The sequence below is a fragment of the Urocampus carinirostris genome, chromosome 1 (assembly GCF_059441175.1).
Source record: "Urocampus carinirostris isolate Australia breed hairy pipefish chromosome 1, RoL_Ucar_1.0, whole genome shotgun sequence".
NCBI classification, from domain to species: domain Eukaryota; kingdom Metazoa; phylum Chordata; class Actinopteri; order Syngnathiformes; family Syngnathidae; genus Urocampus; species Urocampus carinirostris.
The window spans coordinates 55,375,719-55,394,227 of NC_142349.1; the positions used below are offsets into that span (position 1 = coordinate 55,375,719).

General features: G+C 37.0%; 1 protein-coding gene across 7 annotated transcripts in view; it reads left to right on the forward strand.

Moving 5' to 3' along the window:
- Nucleotides 1–1,294: 1,294 nt before the first annotated feature.
- The window catches only part of st6galnac5a (ST6 (alpha-N-acetyl-neuraminyl-2,3-beta-galactosyl-1,3)-N-acetylgalactosaminide alpha-2,6-sialyltransferase 5a), a 63,178-nt gene continuing 45,963 nt past the window's right edge, over nt 1,295–18,509 (forward strand). For all 7 annotated transcript variants that reach the window (XM_088345877.1, XM_088345826.1, XM_088345843.1 and 4 more), the window contains exons 1-2: nt 1,295–1,441; nt 5,977–6,180. In XM_088345877.1, coding sequence (XP_088202003.1) covers nt 1,427–1,441; nt 5,977–6,180 — 219 coding nt within the window. In that variant the 5' untranslated portion in view covers nt 1,295–1,426. The remainder of the gene's footprint in view (nt 1,442–5,976; nt 6,181–18,509) is intronic.

Below are 18,509 nucleotides of genomic sequence, written 5' to 3' on the forward strand. Positions count from 1 at the left end.
TTTCTAGATATCTTTAAGAAATGGCTTCCCTCTTGCCACACTTCCATAAAGGCCAGATTTGTGCAGTATACGACTGATTGTTGTCCTCTGGACAGATTCTCCCACCTCAGCTGTCGACCTCTGCAGTCCATCCAGAGTGATCATGAGCCTCTTGGCTGCATCTCTGATCAGTTTCCTCCTTGTATGAGCTGAAAGTTTAGGGGGACGGCCCGATCTGGGTAGATTTGCAGTGGTCTGACACTCCTTCCATTTAAATATTATTACTTGCACAGTACTCCTTGGGATGTTTAAAGCTAGGGAAATCTTTTTGTACCCAAATCCAGCTTTAAACTTCTCCACAACAGTATCTCGGACCTACCTGGTGTGTTCCTTATTATTCATGATGCTCTCTGCGCTTTAAACAGACCTCTGAGACTATCACAGTGCAGGTGCATTTATACAGAGACTTGATTACACACAAGAGGATCCTATTTATCATCATTAGTCATTTAGATCAATATTAAATTATTCAGAGATCCTCACTTCTGGACAGAGTTTGCGGCACTGAAAGTAAAAGGGGCTGAATAATTTTGCACACCCCCTTTTCATTTTTCATTTATTAAAAAAAGTTTATAATATCCAATAAAGTGTGTCCCACTTATTGTTGATGCTTCACAAGAAATTGCAGCTTGATATTTGAAGTCTGAAATTTAGCAAAAGGTAACAAATTTCAAGGGGGCCGAATAGTTTCGCAAACCACTGTAGGTTTTAGATCAGTATTTCCGTTGCGTATAGGTTTTTTTCAGATGTGAATACTTTGTACTCGAGGTGAATATTTTCGTATTTATATCGTATATTTTTCCAACTGGAATGCAATCGTAAATAGCATACCTGTCAACCTGTACGGTTTTGCCATACAAAGTACGTTTTTTATGCATTTTAAGACGAGTACGACGTACAAGGAAATCTGTACGGAAAAAAGCTAATTTGTCAATAATGGGTACCATCCGGTATCACCGGCTATCACGAAACGGCAAATCAATCAAGTCAAACGAGTTTGCCGCGGTAGCCTCTATCTCGGTATCGTTTTTTTTTGTAGCAAGCGGTTTGATGCTACTGTGTGCATGCGTCTGCCGCCTGGGGATTTCCCATCATGCATCATTCCGGAAAAAAATATGGTGTACGATTATTTTGTATTTCGTACGGGAAAAAACGACAGTTTGTAGGGGCATGGAGCCGTGGAGGTTGGTTAATAATGTCACGGGCGGGCTTTAAGACCCAGCGGAGCTCCTTGTGGGAGCGCGGGCCAGCCGCAGCGCAGCCGAACCTCGTTCGCTCGCTTGCGGTCTTCGTCGATTAGAGCGGCCGGGCAGCGCTGGAGCGCGGACGGCTTCGGGGGGAGAATGAAAGCCGCGAAAACCCGCTTGACTCCCAGGAGCGCCGCGAGATGAAGACACCGCTGGTAAAATACCGTTTTTAAATGTTTTATATTTTTAATAGTGGCGAAAATCACGTTCAGGTTGTTTCTTCAAAGCTGAGTGCGCGTGCGCCGATGTTGTGTTCAAGAAAAATATTAATAAATAAATGAGCAGAAAGCGCGCTGTGCTCACTGACCGTCGGATCAAAAGATTACGTTCGCGACAATGAAGACAAGGAGATGTGAAAGCGAGATTAAGACCCCCAACTCACACCCCCATAGTGGTACTATTTTACGGACGGAAATTAATTTAAAAAAACAATTGAGTGACTTTTAGTTTTCGACTTTGAGAAAAAGAACTTGGAAACATGTAGATTCCTAACGTCAGATGTGCTCCTGAACAGAGCATGATCGCCCAAGATGAGGTTTTCCTGAGAGACTTATCTTCATATATTCTTCTCCGTTTTTCAATTGATTAGATGGGTTATGATTTATTTATTCATCTTTACGTGTCATTTTTTTTTGTCAAGTTTGATTATTTATCAACTTGATGGATTTCTAAAAAAAAAAAAAAAACATAATTCATACTTGTATAGCGAGCTCATTTTGAGTTATTTGTGTAGAAATTAAATGGGAATGGCGCTTTTTTATTCTATACAATATATACTTGTATAAAATTGTTTTTTGACTCAACTAATTTTAATTTAAAGTTTTTTTATATTGAGATGTTTTTATTTGAACTAACTAAATCAGTTTGTTACAATTATTTCGTCTTTCAGGATATTTTTTCAATGTAAAATTGGATGAAAAGCATTTTTTTTTTCATCAATTCATTTTAATTCCATTTTTTAATAAAGAGGATTCTTTTAAATTAACTAGATGGGTATGATGAAAAATATATTTTGTAGAACTTTTATTTATTGGTGGACACCTTGTTTTTTCGCCCGTCTTTTCATCGAATAGACATGTATGATTATTCTCCCCCATTAGGATTAATGAGTATATATGATATTTCCCCCTCCCCTAATATTTTATTTATTTCTATAATTTGGACTGTCGTGCATTTGTCAGTTTTTTGTTGATGATCCCCCACCGCTCCTACCCACCATGGAGATTAACTAAACAGGCATGATAAAAAATATTTCATGTGTTTAACATTATTCTTATTTGTACTTTTTGGTAAACTTGACTAGCTCATTTCTTTTGTTTTTGATTAAATGGACGGGTACGGTTATTTCATTTTCCATTAAGATTGAGTTGATGGATATGGTATAAACATTTTTGTTGATGTATGATTGGATAAAAGCATTCTTTGACCTATTGGGTACGATTTTATTTTCTATCTCGATTGACTAAACGGGCATGATAAAATAAAAATGTGTGTTGACCTGAAGCATGTCATCCTCTGCTTCAGCAGACTGGTCATGGACTCTTTGGTCACAATACTAAGGTCCAATTTATATCACAATTCTCGATTATTGTGATTCGGAGTACTGCGGTCCGATATAATTGATGATTGCAATTGAATTCTGTCTTAGAAAATAAGCAACAAGCAAAAAACAGGGACTTAATATATCGTTTTAATTTCAATCTGAAAATGTAATGCTACTTTAGAAAAAAAATAGAGTAATCCTATTATATATAGAAATACAACTGAAACACTACATAAATACAATTACAGTAAGAAAATACTAAAAAATAAAAAAATAGATAAAGAAAATACTAATCTACTATGGAAATACTATAAAAATACTACTATGGAAATACGACTAAATACAGCTATAATAATTTAACAAAAATACTAACTTAAGAAACAAAGTGTCCGTGGGCGAAACACTGAACTTCTAATAGGCAGCTAGGCGCCTTGCATGGCTGCCTCTGCCTATGTGTTAGTGTGAAAGTGTGAAGCACATTGTAAAGCGCGTTGGGTGATCTTCAGTGACTTTAAAAACGCAATATAAAATGCATACTATTTAACTTTTTGGATCATGGTCGACTAGCTCTTTTTTTTTTGTTTGTTTATCAAATACACGGGTATGTGTCACGGATCAGACAGACGAAGAACACAATTGCCTCACGTTAAGAAAGTTTATTTGGGGATGGGGGAAAACAGGAGGGAGGGCCTTGGAGTGAAGAGAAATCTTGAAGTGGAAATTTGGGACTACCTTTAAGGAAGATGGCTTGAAAGATGGAACAAAGAGGAATCTGAGCAACAAGGTTGGCGGGGCAGGTCTTGGAGTAGGTAAAACACAAGTCTGGAAGACTGGGGCGGAAGAGCGGCGCGAAAGAGCAGCCAAACAAGTCCCGGGTGTAGGCTTTGCAGACGATCTGACAAAGGTAGGCTGTAAGGCAGGGCTTTAAATACAGAGCTTGATTGGTTGGGAATTCAGTACAAAGGAGAACAGACAGATGGAACAGATCAGGGTGCACTGACAGAGCAGGGAGGTGATTGGTGCTGGTTACTGGTAGAGAGAGAGAGAGCTCATGACAATATGATTATTTTATTCTCCTATTAGATTAACTAGAAGGGTATGGTAATAATAAAGTATGCCTTTAAGACATTCTTGTTGATATAAAAATAGATAAAAGCATTTTGGATTAACCATTTGGGCATGACAATTTTATTTCTATTAAGATTAACTAAACGGGTATGATGAAATGATTATTTTTCTTAAACTTTTTTTGTCCTTTTTTTTTACTTTTTGGATCGTGACGGGCCAGCTCTGTGTTTTCTTTTTGATCAAACAGACAGGTATGATTATATTATTTTCCTTTAGGTATAACTAGAATACTAGATGAATGTGGTAAAACACATTTTGTCTTTAAGACATTTTTGTGGATATAAAATTGAATATAAGCATATTTTAAATAACTAATTGGGTATGATGATTTTATTTCCCATGAAGATTAACTAGATGGGTATGATAAAGTGATTATTTGTTTCTAACATTTTTTAACTGTTTGGATCATGGTGAATTTATCAAGATCAGTTTTCCCCATTTTTATCAAATAGATCCCCCCAAGTCCCCCCCATCCCTTTACTATATAGGTTAGTCTTTATCATTTTGTAATTATTATTAATTCTTTCCAGATCATTGCTGTCACAGTCTTGTTCCACAGACAGACTGAGGAGATCATTTCTTCCTCATGCCATGAGGCTCTTTAACTCCACCCGGTGGAGTAAAAGCCCACATTAAACCCACCCCCACATTTGCATATTACCCCATTTTTATTCCAGTGTGTATTTTCCGCAGCACTATTTAAATACTCTATATCAACACGTTATATTGGGTATTTTTGTATTCTATATTTTTCATTTTATTATTTTATTTTTCAACACAAGGATACTGCTGGTAGTGTGAATTTACCTACGGGGATGAATAAAGTATCTATCTATCTAACTTGATACTTTTCAGATCACTGTGAATTCGAGAATTTCATTTCCCCTTCTTTTGATCAAGTAGACGGGTATGATGATTATTTTTTTTAATTAACTTGACGAGTATTTTATAATTTGTTTTAACATTTTACTCATTTTTTTCTTTGTGGATCATGATTAATATGACGCACTGTTTTCTTTCTTTAATTGAACAAAAGGGTGTGATGAGTGAATTTTATTTTTGACCTTGTATAATTTGAATTGAATGAGTTCAGTATTTTAATCTACAAGTCGGGTATAAAAACTTTATGTTTAAATTTGATTTTTTTTCGCGACTACTTGGGTTGGGGAAATATAAGATGAATATGGAGTTTAGTGATCAGGTGTTAATCGATGAAGTTATTCAACCGACTAGGTGGGTTTGACACTTAACTCCATCATCGAGACACGTGATTGGATCTGAAGTTTGCTCCGAATAAATTTTTTCAATTCTAAAAAAAATGTTGTCAGTACGTAACTGTTAGGAATTAAATATTAAAATGTATCGTTTACTAAATTGTTCGAATTAGTTATCTGACTCCATTAACCAAACACAACCTACATTCACCCAACAATGCGCGCTTGTTTCTTGATGGAAAAGATGAACAAGAAAAGCCGACATTTTCACACGGGGGCAGATTTAGTTTCATTATCAATTTAACTAAGTAAACTCCATCGAATATGGCCCAATTAGTGTCGCTCAAGTCTCTGGGAAGCCTTTTCTAAAGTCCTTTAGCTTTCTTCTCTCGGCCCACGTCTCCCTGCAAGATGGCGTCTCGACTCCTCCCATGGGCGTGCCAAGGAAGCCCCCCCCCCCCTGGGCGTCGCGGTGTCTGGAAAACTCAAAACAACACCGAGCGTTTCTACGTCATCAGGGCCTTGTTCTCAAAACATCGCCTACCGTCCTCCGTCAGAGTCCTGTTATCAAAATTCCCAAGTCAAAATATTCTGCATTTGGAACGGCGTGACCTGTCATTGAACTATAGCCTACTCTGTGAAAATTTTCATTGCACTCAATAAATGTAACTTGTATTCAATCGTATAAAATCCTTTATAGTCAAATGTATGAAATCCTTCAGTAACCCTTTTCGATGTTTAATCCTTTCAGACCAGTCTAATCAGCTGACCGAATGCAACCAACGTTTTGTTTTGTTTTCCTTAGCGCCATGGAGTTGCCGTGCTCTTGCTGCTGCTCCTGTGCGCCAGCCTCTTCCTGGTCTACAATGGCAACTTCTCCGGCACCGCCCGGGATGGCAACAACACGCAGCGGAGGGAGCTGGACGGCCCGCGGCCCCCGGCCCCCTCGAGTCCGGCACGGCCTCACCCGCCGGCTCTTCGGGGCTACAGCAGCATCGTGGACCACGAGGTACGCGCCCCCGTCCAAGCGTAGCTAGCTCTCTGTCCGAGTGAGTCGTTTATCACGATCATGCCCGTCGTTGCTGCTAATTGAAAGACCACGCCGCTAGCGCCGCCATCTTGCCAGAGAGCAGAACAAAAAAAATCGATGAAAGCTGTTAAACGGAAGTGACGGGAGCAATCTAGAGGCTGAAAGAGGAGATAACGGGTTGCGGTCCTCGCCAGATACAGTACAATTAAAATCGACTCGACAAGAGAGCGGCGCAGCAACTACAAAGTATTTGTAGTACTGATACGGGTATTGATATTAAATACTGCCAAATCTTGCCATTTCAAACGACCTAAAAAGGTTTTAGACATCTTTTTCCAAATTGATACTCATATCATCTCATCAGCTTATCCTCAGTAGGGTCGCGGGGGTGCTGGAGCCCATCCCAGCAATCATCGGGCAGCTGGCAGGGGACACCCTGAACTGGTTGCCAGCCAATCGCAGGGCACACAGGGACAGACAACTCACTCGCTCATTCACACCTAGGGACAATTTGGACCGGCCAATTCACCTGAAATGCATGTTTTTGGAATGTGGGAGGAATTAAATATCAAAAAGTATCGTTTACCAAATCGTTCGAATTAGTTTTCTGACTCCATTAACCAAACACAACCTACATTCACCCAACAATTTATGCCCGCTCGTTTCTTGAGGGAAAAATGAACAGGAACGCCGACATTTTCACACGGGGGCAGATTTAATTTCCCTAACAATTTAACTAAGTGTACTCCATCGAAAACGGCCGAATTAGTGACGTTGGAGTCTCTGGGAAGCCTTTTTCTCAAGTCCTTTAGCTTTCTTCTATTGGCCATCTTCTCCCCTCATAATGGCGTGCCGCCTCCTCCCATGGGCGCGCCAAGGAAGCCCCCTGGGCTTCACCATCTCGTAGAAGAGCGTCCAAATGTTTGGGGTACTCAAAACAACACAGAGCGTTTCTATGTCATCAGGGCCTTTCTATGTCAACAGCGCCTGGATGTGCTGATTATCTTATCAGCCGTACGTCCCGTTCCCGCCGTTCCTGTAAACAACATTTTCCACCAGGGTGCACTGACCTAGCACCACAGCGCAGTCAGTGAATATCTTAAGCATTAAATGTAATTTGTATTCAATCGTATAAAATCCTTCAATACCTATTCGGAAGTATCCAAATCTCCAGGACTCAGGGCGATACCAGTATTAGTTTTTAAATATCGTTTTTCGTTTTTTTTTAAATTCCACTAAGCTAGAGTATACATTTCCAAATGGGACTGACGTTTTATTTTGTTACGTTGTTTGTCGGGATTGCGTGATGTTACTAAGTGCCGATACCAACCACATTTTAAATCTATTTGTACGAAGGCTGATACCAGTTTCGGCTGCCCTCTAGTGGCGGTTTTACAATCAACTACTACAATTTAAAAAAAATTAATAAATAGGTATCATTATTTGGTGGGGGTTAATTACTGGTGGTATCAGTATTCTGTATCAGTATTTGAGCCAAAGTGTATTTAGTAAAGGTATCTGTATTTTGTATTTGTATTCTGGGGGGGGGATATTTTCTCGTGGTATTAGAAGTGTGGCATTTACTCGTGCTATCAGTATTTGTGGGTATTTGGTGATACATTTGCTAAGGGTATCAGTATTTGGTATCAGTATTTGGGCTGAGATATGTTTACCAGTATACAGTTGGGTATTTACTGGTGGTATCAGTACATGATGATGTAATTATCAGTGGTATCAGTATCTGGTATTAGTACATAATAGGGTATTCACTAGTGGTATCAGTATTTGAGTTGAGGGTATTTGCCTTTGGTATTAGTATTTAGGATGGAGGAGTATTAACTTGTCGAATCAGTATTTGCAGGGGAAAGAGTTTTATTAATCATGTCGGTATTTGGATCTGTGTTTACTCGTGATATCAGTATTTGTGTCAGTATCTAGAATTTGAAGTATTTACTAGGGGTATCAGCATCAATATTTTGGGCAAGGTATATTTATGAGTGGTATCAGTATTTGGCATACTGTACATAAGTGGTATCAGATTTTGGGATGTGGGTTAATTACTTGTGGTATCAGCTGTATTTAGTAATTATATCAGTATTTTGTATCAATATTTAGGGTGGGATATTTGCTAATGGTATCAATATTTGGTCATTTAGGAACGGGGAGTTATTTATTAGCGGTAACAGTATTTTGGGGTGAGGCGTGTCATTTGGGCTTGTGTTCACTAATGATATCATTTTTTTTGTCAGCACATAGGACAGGGGCCATTTTTTCATGGGGATATTTATGGGATATTTACTAGTTGTATCAGTATTCAGTGTCAGTATTTTGGTGATTGTTTACTTGTGATATCAGTATTTGTGTTAGTATATGGGACAGGGGGCAATTCACAGTGGTATCTGTATATGATGGTGTATCTAATAGACAGTAGTCAGTATCAGTATTCCGGTGTGTATTTTCTAGTGATATCAGTATTTGTGTCAGCATCTAGGACTGGGGGTAATTCACTAGCTGTATTTGGCAATTGCAGTTTAGTATCACTATCCCCCCAAAAATAGTATCAGATACCGCGGGTTTAAATAATTCTGGCAGTAACATTGCAATGGTCAATGAATCCCACGTCGCCTTTAGCGCGTGGATACTTCATTTTTTTCTCTCTCGGTCAAGAAAATCTTGGCAAAACAACTCTCGTCTTTTTTTCCTCTCGGGCGGAAAAACACCTGCCACATATTTTCCATATAAATTGCATTTTTGCATCCCCCTAAATGATCTTTTCCCTTTTTTTACTTTTTTAACGCGACGCAGTTGAGAAGTAAGTGGAATTTCTCGCTCGCTCTGATAAGAAAATGAAAGTTGGAAATGAGAACGCAGGGGGGAAAAGGCAAATGAGTGGCTAAAGAATAGTTAAGGAGAAAAAAAAAGCTGGCACGGAGGAAAAAAAGGGAAGACATCCTCAAGACGGAGCGTTAAATCTCATGCCTAACTCGACATGACCAACTGAAGACTGCTATCAATCTTGATAATACAGTATTTGGTATCAGGATATGATGAGATATTTAAAAGAGCTATTAGTGGATGGAGTTTGGGGGGCGGGGGCTAGGTACTATTGGTATCAGTATTTGGTATCAACATTTGGGAGTATTTATGAGTGGCGATATCAGTACTGGGGATATGTGCTATTGGTATTAGTATTTGGTATCAACATTTGGGAAGATTTATGAGTGGTGATATCAGCTTTGTAAGGGTTTTTTAGGACTGGTATCAGTGTTGGGTATAGGAATTTTGGGTGTATTTACCAGAGGAGTCAGTCTTTGGGAAGGATTATTTACAAGTGGTATCAATATTAGCTATCGGTATGTGAGGGTATTTCCTAAAAGTATTAGAATCTTGGGATATTAACTTGTAATATCAGTATTTGATGTCAGTGTTTAGGGGAGCGTTGACAGGTGATATCAGTACTAGGGATATGTGCTATTGGTAATGTTTGGTATCAACATTTGGGAAGTGACGTCAGCATTATAAGGGGTTATTTAGTACTGGTATCGGTGTTGGGTATCGGAATTTAGAATGTATTTCCCAGAGGAGTCAGTGTTTGGTAGGAATTATTTACAAGTGGTATCAATATTAGCTATCGGTATGTGAGGGTATTTCCTAAAAGTATCAGTAATTTGGGATATTTACTTGTGGTATCAGTGTTTGATATCAGTATTTAGCCGAGCGTTGACCAGTGATAACAATATTGGGGGTATTACAATCGGTATCAGTATGTGGTATCAACATTTGAGGAGCATTCATGAGTGGTGAAATCAGCATTTTAAGGATTAGTTTGTATCGGGATTTTTATTATATATTTTATTATATATATATATATATTTCCTGAAAGTATGAGTAATTTGGGGTATTAACTTGTGGTATAAGTATTTGATATCAGTAAATAACGCTCCCTGTTGCCGGTTGATATCAGTGATATCAGTATTGGTGTTACCATGGGTATCAGTATTTGGTATCAACATTTGGGAGTACATATGAGTGGTGATAGCGGTATTTTGGGGAATAGTGGTATCAGTATTTGGTATCAATATTTAGGGGGTATTTATGATTGGCATCTGTATTTTAAGGGGTATTTGCTAGTTGTATCAGTATACAGGGGTAGTTCCTAAAAGTATCAGTAATTTGGGGTATTAACTTGTGGTATCAGTATTTGATATCAGTATTGAGGGGAGCGTTTACTAGTGTTATCAGTATTGAGGGTGTTTACCATTATTGGTATCAATGTTTTGGGGGAATTTATGAAGGGTGATATAAGCATTTTAAAAGATTATTTACTTGGGGTATTTACCAATGGTATCATAATTGGCGGAACAGAGGATCTACTAGTGGTATCGGGATTTCTTATCAGTATTTAAGGGGACTGTATTACTAGCGATATTAGTTTTGGTGGGTATTTACTATCAGTGTTTTTTATGAGTTTTCTGGGAGTATTTATGACTGGTGTCAGTATTTTGGGGGTATTTACTAGTGGTATCAATGTTTAGGATCGACTATTTACTAGTGCTATCAGTATGATGGATCAGTATTTGGGATCAATAGTTGGGGGATATTGACTAGTGACATCCGTGTTGGGGGCAAGTAGTATTTACTAATGGTATCAGTATTTGGTATCAATATTTGGGGGTATATTTATTAGTGGTATCAGTTTGTGGTATTAGTATTTTAATAAGTATTGACTAGTGGTATGAGTATTTGTAATCAGTATTTAGGACGGGGGTATTTACTAGCTGCATCAGTATTTGGTATCAATATTTAAGTGTGTGTTTACTACTGGTATCAGTATTTGGTATTAGCATTTGAATAAGTATTGACTCGTGGTATAAGTATTTCTTATCAGTATTTAGGGCAAGGGGTATCAATATTTGGGGTAGGATATTTATTTGTGATATCATTATTAGGTATTAGTATTTTAATGAGAATTTTTATAAGTGTTATCAGTATTTAGGGCGGGGGTATCTACTTGTTGTGTCAGTATTTGGTATCAATATTTGCGTGTGTGTTTACAAGTGATATCAGCATTTATTAGTAGTAGAGGCATTTGCTATTGGTATCAGGACCTGACTTGACTATTTGGTATCGGTATTTGTGACAGAGGGTATTTACTAGTCTGGGCAATCAGCCGTCCCGATACCCGACAATCATGCATTGATTTCCTCTTGAAGGGTGTTATCAGACTTGATTGACACCTTACATAAGGAAGGGCTAAGCAGTTACATTTTTCTTTTTCTTCTTCTTGGAGGTGTTGGGGTGGGGTAGGGGGGCCAATATCCCACAGGTATAGCTCCGCCCCTGCACCCCCAAGCTCCAATCATGAGAAGCAAGGAAAAATAAATCACCGTCCATTAAGAAAACGAAAAGAGAGAACTCGGTGCTCGACTGACCTTGACACGGAGCACAAAACGCAGCAAACAATGGCTATTCTTCTTTTCTTTTCTTTTTTATTTCTTTTCTTTTCTGGATTTTGCCACCCGGCGTGCTACAAAAGAAGCCAGCGAGTCGACAAAGGCTAAAGGCGTTTTGGTGCCAAGGTTATTCCAATTCACATGCGCGCACAAAAATGTAATTACCACTGAAGTAAAAAAAGCCCTGAGGACATTTTAAAAAGGCTTTTGAAGAAAAGGACCGTTTTGGTCTGTCACCAAAAACACAGCGCCAAACAAGAAATGTTGGTTAACAAAATAAAATGAGCTATATTTCATCCTCTCATAGTTTATTAACATTATAAAAAGACGTTTTTATATTTATTTATTGTATTTATTTTCTAATTAATAATATTTATTTACATTATAATATTTTTGTTCTTTATTTTCTACTTTTTATTTTTTTACTATTTATTTGAGTTATTTTTTTTATTTTTGTATTCTTTATTATTTGTTTTATGATATTTATATATGGATTATTTATTGTATTTATTTTTATATGATTTTTGCAATTTTATTACTTAGTTAATAATTCCGGTATTCCTTATTTTTTTATTTGTTTTTTTAATGAATTTGTCTAGTTATTATTTATTTTCTTTTGTTTTTCAATTATCTTGTTTGAATAAACCCTTCTTCTTTTATTTTGTATTGTATTCATTTTGTGATTATTTCTGGATTTTTATTGTTTATTTATAGATGCTTTTTTTCCTTTTGTAATATTTATTATTTATTGTATGTATTGTATCCTTTTGTTTTATGCATTTATTTTAAGGTATTTCGTATTATTCATTTATTGTATTTATTTTGTAATCATTCAAATTGTTCCTGATCTATTTTGTAATATTATTTTTATATCTTTTATTTAGTAATTCTTTTTTGTACTGCTGCCACTTTTCATTTTGGACGTCACTGTTAGAATGAAGCATAATTGAATAACAATTCCTTATGTATCGATTTTTCCAGGTAAGTCAATATCAACACTTGCTTTCATTTCCTTTTTCCACACGAGCTAACAAGCTAATGTTGCTAATTATTCGAAGTCCTTGCTCAGAAAAATGGAAAACAAAGAGACATTTAATGGCACTTTAATGACATATTTATTATATTAAATATAATTGTATTTTTTTATTATATTTTATTTTTTAAATCTTATTTGTATATTTCTTTTCGTCTTTTTTCCCCATTATTTATTGAATGTATTTTGTCGTATTTTCTACATTTTGTATCCTTAATTTATCGTATTTATCTTTGTATATTTTGAATTTATTGTGTTCCTGTTTTGATTCGGTGTATTTGATTATTCATTTATCGTATTTGTTTTTGTATATTTGTATGTATCGGCATCTGATATCAGTTTTTAGGGCCATATTGCATCAGTATCAATTTGGTATCAATATTTGCGTGTGTGTTTACTAGTGATATCAGTATTTGGTATCCGTATTTAGGGGAGCATTTACTAGTGATATCATTTTGGAGGGTATTAATTGTTGGTATCAGTGTTTGGCATGAGTTTTGGGGTGTATTTATGATTGGCGTCAGTATTTTGGGAGTATTTACTAGTGATATCATTTTGAAGGTATTATCTATTGGTATCAGGTTTGGCATGAGTTCTGGGGGTGTAATACAGACTGATGGCAGTATTTTGGGAGTATTTACTAGTCATCTCATTTTGGGGGATATTAACTATTGGTATCAGTGTTTGGCATCAGTTTTGGGGGGTATTAACTATTGGTATCAGTGTTTTTGCATGATTTTTGAGGTGTATTTACGACTGGCTTCAGTATTTTGGGAGTATTTACTATTGATATCATTCTGAGGGTATTATCTATTGGTATCAGTGTTTAGCATGAGTTTTTGGGGTGTATTTATGACTCGTGTCAGTATTTTGGGAGTATTTACTGGCAGTATCAGTGTTTACGATGGAATTTGTGACTGGCTTTAGTATTTTGGGACTATTTACTATTGATATAGTTTTGAGCTCATTATCTCTTTGTATCAGTGTTTTGCATGAGTTTTGGGGTATATTTATAACTGGATTCAGTATTTTGGGAGTATTTACTAGTGATATCATTCTGAGGGTATTATCTATTGGTATCAGTGTTTTGCATGAGTTTTTGGGGTGTAATTCAGACTGATGTCAGTATTTTGAGAGTATTTATTAGTCATATCATTTTGGGGGATATTAACTATTGGTATCAGTGTTTGGCATCAGTTTTGGGGGGGTATTAACTATTGGTATCAGTGTTTAGCATGAGTTTTGGGGTGTATTTACGACTGGCTTCAGTATTTTGGGACTATTTACTATTGATATCATTCTGAGGGTATTATCTATTGGTATCAGTGTTTAGCATGAGTTTTTGGGGGTGTATTTATGACTGGTGTCAGTGTTTTGCAATAGTTTTGGGATTTATTTATGACTGGCTTCAGTATTTTGGGACTATTTACTATTGATATTGTTTTGAGCTTATTACCGGTATCTATTTGTATCAGTGTTGTGCATGAGTTTTGGGGTATATTTATGACTGGATTGGGAGTATTTACTAGTGATATCATTTTGAGGGTATTATCTATTGGCATCAGTGTTTTGCATGAGTTTCTGGGGGGTATTAACTATTGGTATCAATGTTTTGCATGAATTTTTGTGGGGCATTAACTATTGGTATCAGTGTTTAGCATGAGTTTTTGGGGGAGTATTTCTGACTGGTGTCAGTGTTTTGCATGAGTTTTGGGATGTATTTATGATTGGCTTCAGTATTTTGGGACTATTTACTATTGATATCGTTTTTAGCTTATTATCTATTTGTATCAGTGTTTTGCATGAGTTTTGGGGTATATTTATGACTGGATTCAGTATTTTGGGAGTATTTACTAGTGATATCATTTTGAGGGTATTATTTATTGGCATCAGTGTTTTGCATGAGTTTCTGGGGGGTATTAACTATTGGTATCAGAGTTTTGCATGAGTTTTGGGGGGTATTTATGACTAGTGTCAGTATTTCGGGAGTATTTACTATTAATATCATTTTGCGGGATATTAACTATTGGTATCAGTGTATGGCATGAGTTTTTAGGGCGCAATTATGACTTGTGTCAGTATTTTGGGATTTTTCACTAGTGATATTATTTTTCAGGATCTTATCTATTGCTATCAGTGTTTGGCATGAGCCTTTGGGTTGTATTTATGACAGGTGTCAGTATTTTGGGAGTATTTACTACTGATATCATTTTGGGGGTATTAACTATTGGTATCAGCGTTTGGCAAGAGTTTTTGGGGTGTATTTATGACTGGTGTCAGTATTTTGGGAGTATTTACTGGTAGTATCAGTGTTTACGTTGGAATTATTTACTAGTGGCAATAACATGATGGATAAGTGTTTGAAACTTGTGATACCAGTATTGGGGGTGTATTTACTATTGGTATCATTATTTATTATCCGTATTTGGGGAGTATATATGAGTAATATCAGTATTTTGGGAGGTATTTATTAGTGGTATCAGTGTTTGGGGTGAGGGAGTATTTACTCTTGATACTGTCTTGAATTTTCTGAAGTACTTTGTTACAAAAAAGGGAAAAAAGTGACATTTGGTGACGATTTAGTGGATTTTTGAGCCATCTGCGCCCGCCAGACCCGGCTAGGCAGCTGCACGACATCTTTAATATTTCACCAGGATCTTCTCTCGTTTTGTTTTTTTTCGGTGGGATAAAAATAATTCTCTTAGAACACATGCGGCCCGCAGGCCGGATCAGGGCCGTGATGGGTTTTAGTCTGGATCCTGAGTTCAATGCCGAGAAAGGCAATTTGTCCACTGGATGTCACTAAAGCAAGGCCAAGCCACTTACAAGGCACCCGCTGTTGCTCTCTCTCTGTCTCTCTCTCTCTCTGTCCCTCTGTCTCTCTCACTCTGTCTCTCTCTCTCGATCATTTCTCTCTCGATCATTTCTCTCTCCCTCTCTCGATCATTTCTCTCTCTCGGTCATTTCCCTCTCTCCATAATTCTCTCTCTCCCTCGATCATTTCTGTTTCTCTCTCTCTCGATCATTTCTCTTTTTTTCTTTCTATTTTTCTTTCTTTGTTTTGCTCTCTTTCTCCCTCTCTGTCCCTCTCTTTCTATTTTTCTTTCTTTTATCTGTTTCTCTTTTTTCTTTTTCTTTCGCTATTTGTCTTTTCCCAATTCTCTTTTTATTCTACCGGTCACTCTTTATTTATTTATTTTTCTTCTCTCTCTCTCTCTCTCTCTCTCTTGCTCTTGTGATCATTTCTCTTTTTTTCTCTTTTTATTTTTCTTTCCTTGTTTTGCTCTATTTCTCCCATTCTGTCTCCCTCTTTCGTTTTCTTTCTTTTATCTGTTTCTCTCTTTTTATTTTTCTTTCGCTCTTTGTCTTTCCCCCAATTCTCTTTTTATTCTCCCGGTCACTCTCTATTTATTTTCCTTCTCTCGCTCTTTCTCTCTTTTGTTCTCTCTCTCTTAACTCTTTCATACTTTCTCTCTCTCTTTCTTCTAATATCTCTTTTTCTCCTACACTTTCTTTCTTTGTTTCTTCCTTCATTCTCTCCCTCTTCCTCTCTCTCTTTATCTTTCCCTTTTTAATCTACTCTTCCGGCCCCCATGTGGCCCCGAGCTCAAATGAGTTTAACACCTTTGGCTTCGAACTAAAGCTGGTGTAGTGTGGTGTCTCCCCTTCCCAGGAAAACAGCCCCCCCACCTGCACCCCCCAGCGTCAAGGGGCCTTTACAGGGAAGCAATTACCAGAGAAGATGACGGGATCTCGATAAGCGTTCCCTCAACGGGGGGTTATCTTCCACACTCAGGTTAGGGAATGACATGGAAGTCAGAAGGTTTTTGCCCGGGAGGAAAAGAGTTAGCCGAATGGCCATTTGTACTGCATCTACCTCCAAAATCGCCCATTTTGCCTAAAGGTTCATTGATTAATCGTCACACAGAATCAAATGAACTCATTCAGTACCATATCGTATACATGTATTTTCAGAAGCATTGTCCCTGAGTGCAAAAACGTAAAAATGTTTTTTTGTTTTGTTTTACTTTAAAGAAAACTATTATTAAGGGTTTGGCGCAGCTTGTCAATAAGTATCATACCTCTGGGAAAGAGTTCATTGTGAAAAATCACCATTAGATTGCAAGAGTGGCTTTGTCTGGTCTTTGTCCACACATCAAGGAAGCCTCCACTTCCTCGCTTCCTATATCCAGCGATTGAAGTGTGTAAACGACCTTGCATGGCGGGTAAAGGCGTAGTGAAGCAGTATGGTCAGGGTAGCAAAGATATGAATAAATAGGCAGTTGACACTTCAAACATTGTTCTTTCTAAAATAGATGAGTCCTTTCGTCATCGTTGGGGCAGAGAGGGACGACGTTTCGGGTACATCCACAGGAACGCAATCGTCATGGTGACCGAAATCATGTGATCACGTCACCGGAAAAATTGGTTGCTGAAAAGTTCTTGCATAGTTGACATGCATAAATTCAGTCTTCCTGCAATAAAATGTTCTTTTGCGAGCAATGTTCCCCGTATGCTTATGGGAAGCATTGTTTGGATATTGGAGGTAAAACAAATTTAAAAAAAAAAGTCCTGAAGTGAAAAATGTGCTTAAAACCTTTGAGGTTTCACAATAAGTTTTTTTGAATGTATAGTTTATATTTCTGTTTTGTAGTTTGTGTCATTGTGCTGAAAGGTCAGTTTTGTTGAATTATGCAAGGATTCCATTTTAAAGTTGCTTCGTATCAAAAGGTTTAAACTAGTTGAAACGGCCGAATGAAAAAAAAAAAGTGATGTAATTTAGTAGAATAATAGATTTTTAAAAAAATATATATTTTTAAAATTATTATTATCATATTATTATTTTTACCTCTTTTTTCTTCCTTCTTGTTTTGTTCTCCATGTTTATTTTTTTATTCTATGTTCTTTTGTTTCTTTTTTCCTTATTTTTTCCTATTTGTTTTCTTCTCCTTTTTCAAATTTTGCTTTTGTTATTTTGTTTCTTTTTTCCAAGCTTTTCGTATTTTTCTTTTTCTCTCCTTTTTTCTTTTCTGTTTTCTTTTATTTTTCTTTGGGTTTTTTTGCCTAGCTTTTCGTTTTTTTTGCTTTTTCCTCTTTTTCCTCTTTTTTTCATTTTTTATTTTGCCCCCCCCCCCGCTTTTTACTTTCTTTATTATTATTTTCTCTCTCTTTTCCCCCCCTTTCATTTCTATTTTGGACTGCCCCCACCACTACATCCAATTTTGTTTGGGTGGCCAGAGCGTGTCCATTGGTGGCTACTTCCCACCTCTGGCAACGCCCCTGCTAACAGCTCGATTTAGACTACCACACAAACCACTAAAGAGGTGTGCTATTAGCTCGGATTCAAAGCTAATAGTTGGCCTCACATTTGAACCGCTAAAGCATTACGCTAACTAATGAAAAGTCATGCTAACCTCCAGCGATATGTTTATCTTGATTAACAACAAATGATAACCGCTATGCTAGCTTTTAAACTACACACGTGTAATACATTCAAATTGAATCGTTTCTTGTACATGATTCAATTGTTTGTTTGTTTGTACATGATTCAAATTGAATCGTTTCTCCGGCGCCGTCACGAATGGCAGCCACTCCAGCAGCTCCCGTGTTATTTTCGATTGTTCTCAGCTCAGGGATGCTGCTGGAAAAGTGAATTTCCCTTCGGGGATGAATAAAGTATCTATCTATCTATCTATCTATCTACATAAAATAATGACAGAATAACTGCTAGCTAAAGGCTAGCTACTCTACCATTATAAAACTTGCAACCTTGTTCTTGAATAGTTTGGAGAAAAAAAAAATACAAAGCCAAGCTAAAATCC